This window comes from Drosophila ficusphila, unplaced genomic scaffold (genome assembly GCF_018152265.1).
Source record: "Drosophila ficusphila isolate 14025-0441.05 unplaced genomic scaffold, ASM1815226v1 contig_791, whole genome shotgun sequence".
Classification (NCBI taxonomy): Eukaryota; Metazoa; Arthropoda; class Insecta; order Diptera; family Drosophilidae; genus Drosophila; species Drosophila ficusphila.
In genome coordinates this window covers 5026048-5042626 of record NW_025064737.1, presented here as the reverse complement: position 1 = coordinate 5042626, position 16579 = coordinate 5026048, and the positions used below count along the sequence as shown (strand labels likewise).

At 39.9% G+C, this 16579-nt stretch overlaps 3 protein-coding genes across 7 annotated transcripts; all 3 read right to left on the bottom strand.

Moving 5' to 3' along the window:
• Positions 1-651: 651 nt before the first annotated feature.
• On the bottom strand, positions 652-1963 carry LOC108098522. The gene is made up of 3 exons (XM_017201496.2): positions 1866-1963; positions 1329-1812; positions 652-1271 (listed from the first exon to the last, which is right to left on the bottom strand). The coding sequence occupies exons 1-3, from the start codon at positions 1921-1923 to the stop codon at positions 1076-1078; spliced, it is 738 nt and encodes a 245-aa protein (XP_017056985.1). The 5' UTR covers positions 1924-1963; the 3' UTR covers positions 652-1075.
• Positions 1964-2305: 342 nt separating this feature from the next.
• LOC108098518 (protein Malvolio) lies at positions 2306-11729 on the bottom strand. Of its 4 annotated transcripts, none has more exons than XM_017201485.1 (12): positions 11383-11728; positions 9208-9424; positions 8960-9144; positions 8735-8899; positions 8523-8661; positions 7634-7789; positions 7423-7581; positions 6910-7355; positions 6733-6848; positions 6572-6663; positions 6301-6371; positions 2306-3178 (listed from the first exon to the last, which is right to left on the bottom strand). In XM_017201485.1, the coding sequence occupies exons 2-12, from the start codon at positions 9421-9423 to the stop codon at positions 3124-3126; spliced, it is 1800 nt and encodes a 599-aa protein (XP_017056974.1). In that variant the 5' UTR covers position 9424; positions 11383-11728; the 3' UTR covers positions 2306-3123. The 4 variants fall into 4 exon arrangements, with proteins under 4 accessions (XP_017056974.1, XP_017056972.1, XP_017056976.1 ...); XM_017201483.1 differs by lacking the exon at positions 2306-3178 and adding an exon at positions 4213-4577; XM_017201487.2 differs by lacking the exon at positions 2306-3178 and adding an exon at positions 4618-4881.
• Positions 11730-13295: 1566 nt separating this feature from the next.
• LOC108098519 (hematopoietic lineage cell-specific protein) lies at positions 13296-15892 on the bottom strand. 2 transcript variants are annotated; one of them, XM_017201489.2, is made up of 4 exons: positions 15724-15892; positions 15331-15546; positions 14868-15271; positions 13296-14731 (listed from the first exon to the last, which is right to left on the bottom strand). In XM_017201489.2, exons 2-4 carry the CDS (start codon positions 15495-15497, stop codon positions 13617-13619), a joined length of 1686 nt encoding a protein of 561 aa, XP_017056978.1. In that variant the 5' UTR covers positions 15498-15546; positions 15724-15892; the 3' UTR covers positions 13296-13616. The 2 variants fall into 2 exon arrangements, with proteins under 2 accessions (XP_017056978.1, XP_017056977.1); XM_017201488.2 differs by having other exon boundaries at positions 15331-15543.
• Positions 15893-16579: the final 687 nt, after the last annotated feature.

The following is a 16579-nucleotide window of genomic DNA, read 5'->3' as shown; positions in this document are numbered from 1 at the left end:
GTTGCTATATACTCACTGAGAAAAAAAGACCCTAGTTATATTAATGTATTTATTAGCCCATTATACACTAAAGTAAAAGTAAAACATGTGTACTATAGTTTGGCCTTTGTAACTTTTTTTTTTTTTAATTTACCGATTGTAATTCGTAAATTATTTAAAACTATTATTATTACTAGAAAGTAGTAGGGGTAATGATTAATATGAATATGCAACAAATTTTATATTCTTTATTTATTATTGAATTTTGTTCAGTGATGCAATAAAATAATTTATTAATTTATAATATATTAGCACTACAGCAGAGAGCTAGATTGAAAAGCTTCAGGTTTCTAAGCTTTCACCACACCTGAATAAGACCTTATTTTTTTAAATCGATAAAAACAGTGAGCTCAGAGCACTGAAATCAAGTGAATGTTACACGATTTAAAGGGCTTAAAGAATCGAATTTTAAAAGGATAACAAATCAGTTTTTTATTACATTCCGAATTGTTAACCCTCTAATGCCACTTTCCACAATAACGCATGTGAAATGAGTGCCTCAAGGCACTCTTGGGGCTTAGAGGGTTAAGTTTCCGTAAATGTTGGTTTTAAATACACCAAGATTCCTTCGAGATCCAAACCCATTACCTATAAACCAAACTGCATTGATCGTCCTGGTAGTGAAACCTTTCTTTATTAGAATCGGTTAGAAGAACAAACATACTAAACTCAATTATGTAAATGACTTACGCGAACGTGTAGCTGTGATCAGGTGAGCAACGAGTACGATGCATATAAAAATTAAACTGCGTTGTTTTGATGACAAACAGTTTAAACCAAATGATTTATTTAATATTAGCTTCATCCGGTTAATAACTCGCTATAGAGCCAATAAATCAGGGTCCTTTTCAACAGATTGGCAGGCTTAATGTACATAATTACTGTGAATCAAGACAAAAAGGATGTGCGTACATAAAATATCCGAAATACTCAAATAAAAAATTGTTTTAAAAATCTTTTATTCTTGAAAAAAAATAATTTATTTATTTATAAAAAAAAAAAAAAAAAAAAAATTTAAAGGAACAATTTTAAGCCTTTAATCTCGGTAGAAGTCCTCATATGCAAACTTATCAGCCACTCGCTTAAGAACCGTTGCCAGGATTCGATCCACTGCTGAGGTGACACCCTTTCGAAGGGTTTGCCAAATTTCCCGCCACTTGGTGTTGGCCACACCGTTAATAGCTTCGCTCAACTCAGGATTATCAAAAAGATTCTCAAAGTTGAGATGGAGGCTGATGGAGAATTGGCACTCGATATCAAGTGAGAATAAGAAAAAGATTATTTCTTACCCTTGAACATCCAGCAAGCACTTTACTTTGTCGACATCAGCATATTGTTTGCCGTCAGCTCGAATTTGTTTCAGTGCCCTTGCTTTGCAGCGATAGAGGCAATCTTTGATTTCCACCTGAGCCTGTCCTTGTCCTTGAATTGGTATAGTAAGCAGACTACCATGCATCTCATAATATCCATCAAATTTTAGAAATGGGACCCAACCACTTATCTCCAGGACTCGGGGCAAATCCGCTTCAAATCCCTTTGCCTCCGCCACTGTTGCATCCGAAAGTCCCTTCATGGTTAGGTTATGAAATTTCAGATCCAATGTGGCTGGGCTATCTGGTTTTATCCGACTAATGACCACATTGTCAAATGCAATGGAATCCAGAGCGATTAATCCAATGGACTCCAAACCCTTTGGAGAGAATCGTATAATCTGGGTCAGCGTTTCCGCAACGCAGATGGAATCGCCAGCTTTACATTTTTCAATCTCAGGAGCTACAAATTGCTCTACTAAAAAGAGGGTACCAATGGAATATCCTTTGACTTACGTAGTTGTCCCGTAACGAGTGCAGTCCAGAAGCAGCAAACGAATAAAGTTAACCTCATTTTGATTCAACTTGGGTGTCAGCTAACAAATGAATCGGCTAGCGACTAACTCTGCGCTTTTATAGTCCATAAAACAAGAGCTACCAATTACCAGTTACGTTTGCAAATCAATTAAGAATTACTTAAGTGAATAGATTTAAAATAAATCAACCCACACCTAACACCCAATACTTTATCATTATCCGCTCGGTGCTATAATTCTAACTTTCAGTTAATTAGTCGGTCAAACTAGCCGGTCAATTGTCGATCGTAAATACAATTAAGCACTTGGTATGCAAAAAAATTTCAATGGACCAAGCTAATTATATATATTGACGTAAGGCCAGTTAAGTAGATTTAGTTTAAATACCCAAACATCTTTCTTGAATGAACTTTTGTAAAGTTGTTTCTTAATACAATACAAATTTTTTATTTCAGCGATTTTGGTACACAACAATTTTTAAAATATTCATATGTAGCTAGCTAGGAGAAAATGGACTCCTCTGGACCTTTTGTTTCTGTTATAAAGTGCAGCTTTTAAGGAGTTCTTAGGGTAAACAGTAATAAAAACTAAATACAAAGTACAAAGTTTCCTTTTCTAAAACACTTGATAGATAATTACTGATACACATTCAATCAATAGACACAAAATGATAAAATTTTTACAGGCAAATTTACACACGATAAGACAATTGATGTGGTTCGATATACGCTCAGTTAATTTCACAGCCTTAATATTAATAGACTTTACAACTAATTGCTTTAATTAAAAGTGCTTTCGGTTAGGGATACTTTTGCCGATCTCATGGATTTTGCTTTTGTCTCTCTGCGCTTATCTGTCAGTAGTGTTCATTACCCATTTTTGGTATGCATATAAATTAGAATTTTGTTATTGTGTTACACTGATCCCAGGTCCTCTCGGAGGACCCCTTAAAAAGAATACCCGAAGCAACAACGGACGCCAATCCATTCCCAGCCAGCCAAAACCGAATAGAATTTTGACCTGGCGATGGAGAATTCTGCCACATTGTGTCTGTTGTCGAGTGGTTTGTTACGGCGACGGCGTTCACGGAGCCAATTTGAATGCCACCGCTAGCTAAGGACGACGTGCTGCCCTCCAGTTCCCTCCAGATTGCTGCTCGGGCAGCCAATCTCGTTGTTGTTGCTGTTGTTGAAACAAACCTCCTCACTGCCATCGGAATCAGTGCAGCACAGTAATGGCTACGCATCCTCACCATCCAAGCCCTCCACCTCGTTCTCGGCACTAGTGGCGATCCTGCAAGCAGAATTAGGGGGATATTTCATAAATGAATGATGGATAATGGTTGATGCACGGTGGAAGTGAGATTGGTTTCAGTGCGGATCTCTCGTCAAATCAATAAAAAAAATAAATATTAATATGAAAGTAGGGGCAGAGGAAGAGGAGGAGGAGGAGATCAAAGTTTTTAGTGCAAACGGAAAAAGAGTAGCCTTACATAAATTTCGTTGCACTCAAGTTATTATAAGAAAAATAAACAAAAAAATTGTTGAGGTATGGGAATATCCAATAATAATATTAGCTAATATGGTAAAAATATTAAAAATAATATATTTACTCCGGATCAAAATTTTTAAATACTATTATATAAAACAGATTTGTCATTATATATTATTTAATAGATTGCAAATTGATGGTTGCCTCTAGTTTTTTAAAGAATTTTATTTCTTATTTTTCTTAATCAATTAATTAATTTACGAATATAAATTATTTAGTTAGTAGTGTATACGAATATTAAAATTGTTTAAATTATAGATCTTCATAAAATAGATACTAAATGTTAAAGGTTTTTTTCATGTTTTTGAAATATATTTAAAATTTATTTATTCATTTCATTCATTCGAACTGAAAAAAAGCCTTTATATGCCTTTAAATATTTTTGGCTTCATAAATTTTTCTTAAAAAGTTTTATCTCTAGTATATATTATCAATATACATATTTATATATTTATATTTGGTTAATGCCCGTTTAATTTAATGATCCATATCAAAGTCATAAACACCAAAAAAGCTTCCCTAAACAACATAGTAACTACCAACATTTTCTAAGCACAATAAAGATAAAAAATAAATCAAAAGAGTTTACCCAGAGCAAACTAATATTTAAGTCACATACAAAGATAGCCAAAGCATACAGATATAAAAACACCAGGAAATTAAAAAAACACTAAAGTTCACACGTAAACAAACAAGTTTTAAGCAAACAAAGTAAAAAACCACCAGCAAACACAAAAACGAAATAGGAATTTTTATTGCCTGGAAAACAGAGTGGAAAGTTTTGCGAAATTCATTTATTTCTAGAGTTAATAAATATGTCTACATAATGTACATACAAAGTCTACATGATGATTTATACAAAGCTTCTAATATCAACAAAATGTGTTCAGAACAAAAGTACGTACAATTCGTCTAATAAATAAACTATAAAGAATAGCTAAAGAGAAATACTTATAGTGCAGGTTCTAAGGACCATAAATTCTTTACAACATTACACTAAATTAAATCAAATTTTACAATTGAGATAAGAACGCTGAGGATGTTGACTTATGACTATCTTAGTTGGCTTCGTTGGGTGAGATTCGGATTTGGATTCTGAATGGAGTTTGTCGCGGTTCCATTATCGTTTAGTGTCAGCTCGCTATGTACATTAGAGGCAGAATCCGATCCAGAATTGAAGTGGCAGTAGTTCAGGTTGATGAGGCGCCCCCAGCAAAGAAAGAAAATCAGTTTTGACCAGCACTATTTTTGGCGCGGCTCATTTTGGCCATGGTATTTAAAGTCAAGTGGAACAAAAATGGATTTTTATTTTGGTACACTCTTAATGATTTCAATGGTCATGGCACGCGTTCTCTAATCGATCGAAATTCGTTAACATCAATTAGTCTTGTTTTCGATCTGCCTTTCCTTATGTTGCATTAAAATTTTGCATATTTTGTGCCATTCTTCAGAAATCAATTTTGAATAAATTCGATAAAAGGTTTCGGAAAATAATTTCAATTTGTTTGTATCAATGCCAAAAAATCCATTTCCACATACGAGTAATATACAATTTTGAGATCGTTGTGCATGTGTGTTTAAATTTAAATTCGTTTTTGTGTGGGTCAATTTAAAATAGTTGGTTGTTTTTGTTGTAGTTGTTTTTGTGTGTATTTGTTTGGCACATTTCAATTAGCCACAAATGAATGGGAAACGGAAAACATCAATCAATCCAGTCGTGTAGTAGGCACCGAGTATAAGAGTAGGGTTTATGGTGTACAAGAGAGTACGGATAGAGGGACAGTGGTGAAACACACAGACACATATACAGAGTACAGGGTTTCCAAGTACATATAATAAAAGAGAAATGTCATGATACAAAATTATTTGAAAATTAGACACACATTTTTTTGTTTTGAAATATTTGAGTGAGTGATGATAAATGAGCCACGCCCAGAGTGCCTTAATGCCCGTTACCAAACATAACACTTAAAATAATCTAAGGAATCTTATCATTAACTAAAGCTTAAATTGTACTTATATTGTCTTAAGAAATTCCGATATTTTGTAGTAAGTCCTTTTGATTCCAATCATCGGCTTCTAGAAAGGCTGCTGTTGGCACTTATGGCCAAATACCAATTACCAATAAATTGAAAGACTTTTCGAGTAATACTTAGTGATAACTGCAACTTTATTTAACATGCTAAGCGCCAAAGCCTTATGAGCACATAATACCGCCTGCTCGATAAAGCATTCAGTGGAGACTTACCAGAGACACGCTTACTATCTATAGGACCCCATCGTTGATGGGTAAATGCTTTCTATGTACAAACGTAGTTCCCCTAAAGACATGCCTTATAAACTCAAAGGGTTGCTTAGAACCCCACTAGGTACTTGTTAGTAGTGTTAAGCGTGTGATTTAGTGTTAATATCACAAGGGTGTGTGTGGGGGAGTCTGGCCTGAATGATTCACCGGGATGATTCAGTTAGGCACTTTCTCCGAGACGGTATCGAGACCTTTCACCGTGTTAGTAGCTGATTCGCCTACAACTAAGGTTACATCACTGTGAAGAATCGAGAGAAGAGAGCATAGCAAGATACGATTTGGGTGTTTAGTTTCGGTTAAGAGATCGTAACCAAATGTAGATTAGTAGTTAGAAGCAGAGATAGAGAGCTTACGGATGGATATAGAGGGTGGGAAAATAATTAAAAGAAGTAAAGCCAATTCGGTTGAAGAGCAGTGCAGGTAGAAAGTAAGACTGAAGCTATAGGTTTTAAATAAAAGTAACTACTAAGGAAGAAAATGAAGGATCGCGAGAGTTTGTGCATTTAAGTGTGCTGTGCATGGTGGTGTTGTGGCTGGGTGAATCAAATCCGGAACATACCTGGCATACGTGGAGTTGGCGTTCTTTATCGAAAAGCTGTTCTGGCTTGGCAACACGAAGCGCTGCACCCACTGTAAAGAGAGAATACCTTGAATACCTTTAGATGAAGTGGCCATAAGTCCCCAAAGCCCCCGAGAACCATATGTGGTCAGTCACGTAAATTGATAAAGTCAACCCATTGGCGGCGGTATCTGCGATGCTTTGAAATGTGTCAAAACGTCCACCAAATTTTTGATTCACTAAGCCCAACTAGCGGCAACGAAATACTTACTCGGCTGTTCATCAGACGCTGGTTGCCCATGCAGGCGGCCATGTGTATCACAAGGTATAGGTTAAACAGTATGTACAGAATGGCAAATATGCCTGCAATTAAAAGGAAAGAAAGAAACCATTATGAGCTGCTCAAAGCAATAGAAACCACTTTGTACTCACAGACTAGAGCCAGCAGGCCGCCCTTAATTTCCATGGCCTCCACCTGCACCACCACAAAGTATATATTAACGCCAATCACCACAATGGTCAGCAGAATGGAAACGATTTTGTTGCCCCTGCGAATACAGTAAATTAAATGCTGCACGGGAACCAATTAAACGAATCAACAACACTCACAGTCCATTGACGAACTCGCCCATTATGGCTGCACATGAGGTGAATGCGATGGTGGGAATGGCAGCGAATGGCAGCTGGAGCGACATCACAGCGTTCAGGATGTCGTTCATGCTGGTCAGATCCTCCATCTTGCTGAACATGGCCAGGCAGAAGGTGGGAATGATGGCAATGCAGCGCGTGACCAGCACGCGACACCAGCGGGGCCATTGCAGGTTCAGGAATCCCTCCATGGAGAACTGGCCCGCATAGGTGCCCGTCATCGTGGAGCTCTGACCCGCAGCCAGGATGCCCACGCCCCAAATGTACATGGCGACGGCACCAAAGGTGCAGCCGAGAAAGAGGCCGCCCTTATAAAGATCCGCATCGATGATGGCAGTTCCGTTTTGGTTGTCCACAAACGACATTTTTGCATCATCGTACATTGACTTATTGACGCACACATCAAGCTTGTAGGTAAAGTATAGTTATCATTAGTATTATGATAGTTTAAGATTCTTAAGATCGTCTACTTACAACATCCTTGTTCGTTTTGCCATACATGCCATGGGCAAACACTGCCACCACAAACAGATTTATAATAAAGGAGACAAACAAAGCCACCGAGGCTTCTATGAAGAAGTAAAAATTCGCTTCGCTCACTTTCTTGGGCTGGCGACGATCTATATCTCGGGACTGTGGAAACAAACTTAGTAATCTTGAAATATTCAGTTCAACGAGTTCTTACCTTAACCAAGGCCGAGTGCAGATAGAGATTGTGGGGCATGATGACAGCACCTACCACACCCACAGCCTGCAGCAATACATTAGAATTGCAGTCAGAGCACCAGGGCACAAACATCCCCTCGAGAACTTCCCCTTGATTGGGTGCTGACACAATGTACTAATAACAAGAAAACAACACATGTCAGTTAGGCAAATAATTTGTTTTTTCATTGTTGGGGATAAAAAAATGTAAGTCCCCGAAGCTATTTTGTTTTGTTCTTTAAATCGTTGTACACTTTCTGAGAAAGTCCCTAAAATCTGAAGGGTTTACAATGCCTTATCAGTGAAAAAAACTATGGATATTTGTAAAAATTCTGCATTGTGTAACCGCACTGATATCGCCTCGCATTATTTATCCCCTATAGCAGTGTTTGTCATATCCGGCAGCATCATGTGCTCGGGAAGCGACAGATGAAGTACCCAGAAACCCCCTCGAAATGTGCAAGTGCAGCTTATCTAATCATCCGTGTCTCCCACTGGGGCAGACAGCTCAAGTACAATTAGTTATTATCTGGTCTATAAACACGAAACTGTAGTAAATATAAAAGTAAATGAGGTTTGTTTTAGGGTTCGCTTCGGTGAAGTGGTGATATTGGGAAAACGCCCCTGCGAAATGGAAGTTTGCAAATTTACTTTAGACGAGGCGTAAAAATGCTTCGGTAGAATTTTTTTCCATTACGCTTTGCACAATTGTTTAAATACTATATATTTGCGCTCACGTCTGCTAATTTATTCCCCTGACTACTTTATTATCGTTAAGCTAGGGGAACTTTTCTCAGTTTTTGGGGCTGCTTCCAATAATAAATAAGTCACTTGAAATTGGGGGCTTTTTGCATTAAAGTAAGACCTACCTCATAGCCGAAAGAGATCGCCATTATTGTGATGAGGGTACCGAATAGGAACTCCAGCTTGCGTAGACCGTATTTGTCCAGAAACAGGAACGTGAACGTGTCTACAATGGTGATCAACACGCCGCCATACAAAGGCACTCTGCAAAAACAATTAGGGGAAGCACCGCATGAGTACGGGGTATTCATACATTATGGGCATTTGCTATACTTACACTTTATTAGACAGCAGGTAAATGGCAATGGCCGTGCCAATAACCTCCTGCATGTCGGACCCGATGATGGCTATCTCAATCATTATCCAGAGGATCCAACGCGGCAGACGCTTGTACTGTCTGTAGCACATCTCGGCCAGATGCAGGCCTGTGACCACACCCAGCCTGCAGGGGAGATGATGGTTTTCATTTTAAACTATTTGAGGAACTCGGAGACCCACTCACCTTGCAGCCAAGCGTTGCATGAGCAATCCCAAGACGGTGGCCCACAACAAGACCCATAAGATCTTGTACTTGGCCGCCGCACCGGACTGCATATCGGATTCGATGTTGCCGGGATCCAGATACGCAATGGACATAAGAAAACCGGGTCCCGTGAAGGCCCACAGCTTGCGAAAGCTGAAACCCACCTGCAGGGCGCAAGATAATGGTTTAGACTTGATTAACTTATCTGTTTCGTAAGTTGGACTTACGTTTGTGCGATCATCATCGGGAATGAGGACTTTCTCATCGCTGAAGTAGGCCTGCTTGGCGGCGGGTTTCAGATAAGTCGTCTCGTTGAGTATCTGCTGGTGGTGCAGGTGATTGCTCCGCTGACTACCTCCGGCAGATCCGCCGGCGGACTCACCCGGGCCATCTCCACCTGCTCCCGGCTCGTTGGTTCTGTGGTAGGCCTCATTCGAAGACATTCTGCAATAGAGAAATGAAATTAGGATCGTTTTGATTTCAACATGCTTTTTAAACTATCCCCAACACGAAACCAAATGTTCTAAGTTTATCTGTATTTGCTATGTGATTGTTTCACCTGCCATTAGCTAATAATTCTCACAATTTCCATTTAATTGAGCATCTGTGTGATGCCAACTCAATTAGCATTATCATAATGCAAACAACAAACAAATGAATTTCGCGCTATATGAAATGGAGATTTCTGCACCATATAACTTTATTGCTTTTGGCATGCATATATTCCATTTCGTACTTGGACAATTTCATCATAATCCAGCCAAAGTAACACGTTTAATGATTTCCCTGAACGTGCGTGGCAAAAAATAAATAACAAAATAGTTTGAGAGGCATTTGGTCGGCGGAATTGATAACGCGACTGTAATATGAATTCTATTCATTATTAAGCCATGTGAGAGCTTTATGAGGAAATAAAACAAAGCTGTGTGAATCATATATATGGGCTCAACGGTCCAGTAATTGAAATTCCTTTATCCAATTTACTGAAACAAATATCCAGATATATTTTTTGTACAAACCAATTTGCATTTAATAATCACTTAGACATGGCATGTTATAAACAAGACAGCTCGACGGAAATACGAGACTTTTGAACTTGCATATCTTTATGAGTTGTTGTATTTTGTTTTTTTTTTTCTTTTTTGATAAAAAGCGATTACAAGTGCATTTCGTATGGATTGCCTGAGCAGGCAAGAGCTCTTCAAAAACATATGTGTTGTTGAAAAAAGCGCCAAGTGGCTCACCTTGAGCTCCACTGCCCCACTGATGCTACATATATCTGCTATAAGGCTTTCCACATCGATTCATTGATGACGGACGGAGCGGAGAAAAAGCAAAGACAAAGAGCCCGAGAGCATCGGTCGATGTCTACTTGTATGTGGCATTTAATCTGGTGTATAGTATAGAGTAGCCCAGTTGGCCAAATCAAGACGCACCTAATGGAGCTTAAATCGGGCCTAAAGATCGGTGCAACTTTTTGTTAGCCAAGGTATAACCAATCCACGGAAACTGTTCAGTTCATTGAATATAATATTTGTATGACGCAGCATGCTGTGTTTACCCAGTTGTACGGCAATACCCACGCCCCCAAAACAAAGCCCAAGTCGATAACCGTATAATCAGCTACGTGTACATCTATGTATAATTTTCCTACCTAATCACGAACCGTAAATTATAATTGATAAGCGAAAAAAGCCAAAAAATTCAGGGCTTTTGCTAATTGGGTGTCCAAATTATATTCAGAAGTTGTCTTTTTTTGTTTTCACAAAGAATTGTGTTTATTTCGGGAAATATATATTTTAAACTGCGTACCAATTTGCGCAGTCCAGCGCTCAATTTAATTTGCAGCTAGCAAAACAAAACACTTGACAACAAAACCGAAAATAATTCTAAGCAAAAAGATAACAGTAATTCGAAAATAGAAGAGAAACACTTAGTTCACTTATCAGCAACAGATCGTTAATTCGTTTGTTTTTCAATCCCGACTTGTTAACTGTAATTATACGCTTTCCGTTTAAGATTCATGGGGTTCTTTAAAATCTTTTCTATGAAAGTGCCAGGCAATAAAGCCATAAAGAAATTGCGTCTGGGAAACTAAACCATTGTTAGGGGATTTAAAAGTGCGAAACGCTTGTCAACAAACAATTGTTTTTACAGTTAGGAACTATAAATTACACTCCTTGCCGGTACGAGACAGAAGCAAGAAGGGGGAGTTTTGGGGACAGAAAGAAAGAGGGGAGCACCACGTTTTGTTATTAGCACACACCTGCGTGCGCACGCACACTTACGCGCACTCAACACACACACACACGAACTCTCAGTGAAAACACGAAATATTGATGAAGATGTAAATTGTTGGATAACTTAGGTTATCACCACTTCCCAGCAGTTAATGGGCTTACTTGCAGCTGTGTGTAATTTAGTGAAGCCCTCGCCTTTATTATATCACTCGGAACACAGAGAATCGGCGATACGGCACTTATTACTGCTTATAAATGCATTTTCCCGTCCAATTTACAAATTCGGTGACGTTGGACGGCAGAAACAAAACGATGAAGGCGCAGCGAGGAGACAAGGAAAAAATTAAGATGCTGCGTCTTCGGCTGTCAATTGTTGACTTAGTTAACGGCAATTGACGACCGTACAGGCAATTGTTGCTCTGCCCGCGAGCTGCTCTTTGTTTATTAATTTTTCTCAGTCGAATGGCTCTTTTATTTTGGCTCAGAGTTCATTCCGAGCGAAGTGGCAACGCGATACCAAAAAATACTCCTCTCGGGGAAAGCAAGTTAAGCCTCTGGTAACACCATCGAGTTCACACCTATGAACTAGTTCTTTTTAAAATTCTGAACTTTAGCGCCAAAAAGAATAAACCAAAACTAAAAATGGCTTAATATTTGATAATTAAATTTTTTCTGCAAGCTACGAGCAATTCTTTTCCGATTTAAGTGAACAAATATAATTTTTGCTGTCTATTTTTGTTTTAAAGTAAGCACTACCTTATCGGCCAAATTGCGGTACTACTTTGAGCCAACGCGATCGAGTGACTATAGCATTTGGACGCAGCCCCTATTTATTTAAAATACATCTCTCTCTCTCTCACGTACTGATAACAAATAAAGAGCGAGAGTGCGCGTGGGCGAAAGAGAGAAGTGATTTTTTGACGGGGGATTTTTTGATAATTCCTTAGGATCCGTTGACGATTTGATGAGTGCCCTCAAAACAAAAGATACACGATTTAAACTTGGCATTTCCAAAACCGGTTTTAAAAAACCTCTCCATTTTCTCTGGTTCTCTCTCGCTCTCTCCCTTATCATTAAGCACAAACTACCGTTACTTTTAGTGGTATGGGTGTAAAAATTACTAGTTCTGTAACTTGTTTAACGGACAATAAGAAATTAATTTTCCTTACGTTGTTAGGAACACGCACGCTTTATCATAATCTCCAGTCGAAATTAAATGTATAAATCAACTTTATCGGCCAACTTTGATTTCGTCTGACACATCTTTTGATTGCGATCCGTCGCTAATAATCGCGATACAACTTATCAAGTCGCCGCTTCTTTTCGGGTGTCGGTCAAATTTACAACTTCTGCCATACTTTTACTTATGTTCTTAAACCGATAAATCAGCACAATGCAAAGTTCTTTTTCTTTGTTGAACCCGTGTTCAAATCATAGTATGATTCATGGCAGTAATTGGGTTCATGTAATTTCTTATGTACTTCCAGATGGAACCAACTTTGGTAAGCGGCTGATAAGAAAAACTATCCATTGAAGAAGTGCCTTGGCAGTCCTACCCCACAATAGTAACGTTACAAAATGGGCAAAATTTTGTTTGGTCCTAACTTACCCTACAGTGGAGCCTTATCTACCACAATAAACAAATAAATTTGAAAAGATTTATGGAGACTTTGATATGTATGTATAAAGATTATGAAAGATATTTCCGAGCAAGAACATCATGGTTGGTAACATTAAACCCATTGACTCAAAGTACTATTTAAAGTTTTTTTCAATTGCAGATTTAGTATGCATTTCGTGAAAATCAAATTTATGAAAGATCTCATTAACAAGGCAAACAACCCTTTATTAGTTATTAATTAACTTTATTTATTATGTATTTCTTTATCAAAAGAGCAGACTTTTTGTTGTGACTGTCTTCAACATTGGATCTCGCTCGATGCGGGAAACACTCGTAGACTTTAACAATTTAAAAGGAGCAAAAGTACTTGACTCATTTATATTCAAAACCAACGTTAAAATATTAAATGAGCACTGTATAAATTTTCCCACAAATTGCTTATATGAAACATAAATAGCTTGGCATATTTTCTTTGAAAAATATACGTGTTAAATACAAAGAATGTAAAATGCAGTAAATGATATATAAAGTATGGAATACCACGATTGGTTCAAGAGCTAGCATAACAAATTACAATAATAATTTAAAACTCTAGCTGTTCGTTGCACATAATTTGGAGGGATAAGAGGGGAAACAATGGATGGGAAGGGGCCATGCGTAATGGTTTGGGTTAGTAGCGAATGGGTTGCACAATCCAACATCAGTATTATCTCGTTTTCGTTAGTATGTAAATACAATTTGATTTTGTTCTATCGTGAATTTCAATTGGAAGCATTTAGGAATTCTGTCCCACCACTTGCACATAGTTGGCCGGGAAGAGTCCGTATCGGTTCTTGCACAATCCCCGCCACCAGCCGTCGTCGATCTTCTCGATGTGGGTGATCACGTCATCCGGATCGAAGGAGATCTCGTCGTCGTCCGCCGCCTGGTAGTCGTACAGGGCAACGGCATGGATGCCGGTGTCCTCCAGGTAGTCGGCCAAGTTATCAGAATTTGCATAGATGGCCTCCTCGGGCGCCGTGACTCCGCCACTTGGAGCGACTGCCTCGGAAGCTGCTCCGTTCGTGGTGGGTGGCAGCGGCGAAGCAGCCTTAATCTCGGCCTGGTTTTGGTACAGCGGCTCCTCTTGGGCAACTGGCTCGGGATCGGCCTGAGGCTGGGGTTCAGGCTGGACTTGGACTTGGGCTTGAGGCGTTGGTTCGTGCTCCGGGGATGGCGGATCGCTTCGGGGTGGCGTAGCCACGGTTTCCACCTCAATCTGGGGCACCACATCCGGTGGCGGAGCTACTACCTTGGCCACTGGTGCTGGTTGTGGCTCAGGAGGAGAAGAAACTACAGGAGCAGGAGCAGGTGCAGCTGCAGGAGCAGGTGCAGCTGCAGGAGCTGGAGTGGCCGCTGGCTCTTCCTTTGCCTCGACTTTAACTGGCTGCGCCTTGGGAATGACGATGGGTTCCTTGCGTGCTGGTGGAGTCTCCGACACCGGCGATTGCATTTGGTTAAATGCACTGATGGCGTTGCCAATGCCTCCGGTGCGACCTGTCTGGATGGCCGCCCGGCTGCCCTTTGGCGGCGGAGTGTCCGTCGAGGTAAGTGGTGTGTTCTCAGCCACAGTTTTCTTGGCGGCCTCCTCGCGATCCCTCTTGTCCTTGGCTTCGCGCAGACGCTTCTGCTCCTCCGCCCGCTTACGCGACTCCTCCTCAGAATTCTTGGCCAGGTTCTCAAACTTGGCCCGCAGATTGGATGGCTTGGCACCTTCGATCACGGGCTTGACCTTGTGGTCCACCTGGCTGGCATGCTTTTGCGGGGCCTCAATGTGGTCCCAACCCACGGCTGACTTGTCTTTGCGATCCTCCTGCACACCAAACTTGCCGCCAAAACCCTTGGAGTAATCTACAATGCGAAGAAAAGAATTTTACTGTATTTAGGCATCTAAGAGATAAATTCTTTAACTTTTATCTGAGTCTTAATAAAAACTTTTTTGTTATAAGTTTCACAAGTTTAACAAGTTTGGCTCTAGTTAACTCACCCTTCTGGGACTCGTGCTTCTCCACCTTCTCGACGTGATCCCATCCCACGGCCGATTTGTCCACTCGATCCGACTGCACGCCGAACTTGCCTCCAAAACCGGTGGCGTAGTCCTTTTGGGAGGCATGCTTCTCCACCTTCTCGATGTGGTCCCAGCCCACGGCTGACTTGTCCCTGCGGTCCTCCTGCACGCCGAACTTGCCGCCGAACCCATCGCTGTAGTCCTTCTGCGAAGCGTGCTTGCCAACTTTGCCCTGGTAGTCGTGACCTACGGCTGACTTATCCATGCGGTCCTTCTCCACGCCAAACTTTCCGCCGTAGCCATATCCTGCGTTCTGATCCTTAAGCAACTGCTTCTTCTTGTCCAGATCCGCTCGCTCCGTCTCCTCACGCAGTTTGTCCATGCTACAAAAGGGGAACAATGAACTTGATACTGCTTTTCGCATGAAAACCGAGTGACTCACTCTATGGCGCCGGCTGTACGACCGCTACCGTCGATGGTCTTTGATCCCCAGCGCTGCTCCTGCTCGCTGACATCGTTCACAAAGTCCGGATCCGTCTCCCAGTCATCATCCTCCGCGGAGGCGGCACTGGTGGCCTGAATCTGGTGACCGGCGGTTGCCTTCCACATTCTGTTTATGGGTTTCTGGTTACTCGGGCTACTCGCTTATCCTTATCTGCTGGGTAGATAAACACCATAACGAGTGAGTAAGTGATCGGAGCAGGTTTTTTTTTGCTGGGGAGGGGGATCTGCTTTCAATTCGTGGGCAAGATAACAAGTCACCAAACACCGAAGAAGGGAGGGGCCGATGCCGGATCGAGAATAAGACGCTTCTGGCTGTATATTACATACTTACCAACCGGTGACTAATTGCAATGGAAATTGGTGACTTGGTGCCTTTGGAGCCTTCGAATGTCTGCGTTTTTCAAGGCGAATAAGGGGGACTAAGCAATTGATTCATAAAGACAAGAACAAACAGGAACCTAAAAAGCAAAAAACAACTGCAGTTAGAGATGGGAAAATTTCCCGAAGTGGTATCGATATATTTTCGAACTAGTTCACGCCGACAGTTCACTGGAATCAATTCCAACCAGAGAGATTCAAATTATTCAAATAAGATTTTTGATATATGTTGTTTAAGCTAATTGGTTTTAGGCTGATAGAAAAATAAAATATTCAATATGAGCTTTTGAATTATAGTGATTTTGAGTTGCCAAGGGTCTTTGATATAATTAAATTTAATTACTACACAAATATATTATTGTTTAATTGTAACATTTAACAAAAACGGGGTTTTAATTAAATATGTAAGTATTGGCATTATTTTAGAATTAAACTTTTTAGGAGAGCAGTTGAATTGTTACTTCATAGTTATTTTAAAATTAAATAAATCACAAAGTTTATCTTTTGAAATCAAAGCGTTATCAATTCTTTCAATGCGTTTCAATGTCGTCATAATATTTGTGCAAATATTGAAATACCGTATTACGCTTTCGTCACAGTTGATGTCTCAACAGCCTCCAATAACGATGATTCATACGAATTACTCTCGCAATTGTTTAGATTCTCAGATGTTCTTTAAGGCGTAGAAGATACAACAATATCAAACTTCCAAAATAAAGCTTCCGCTTTTTGAATTTAAATTCATTTTTGACTACTTTCAGAGAACTCAACTCAAACGGCGTGCACCCAAAAAACCTCTCCGGCTCTCT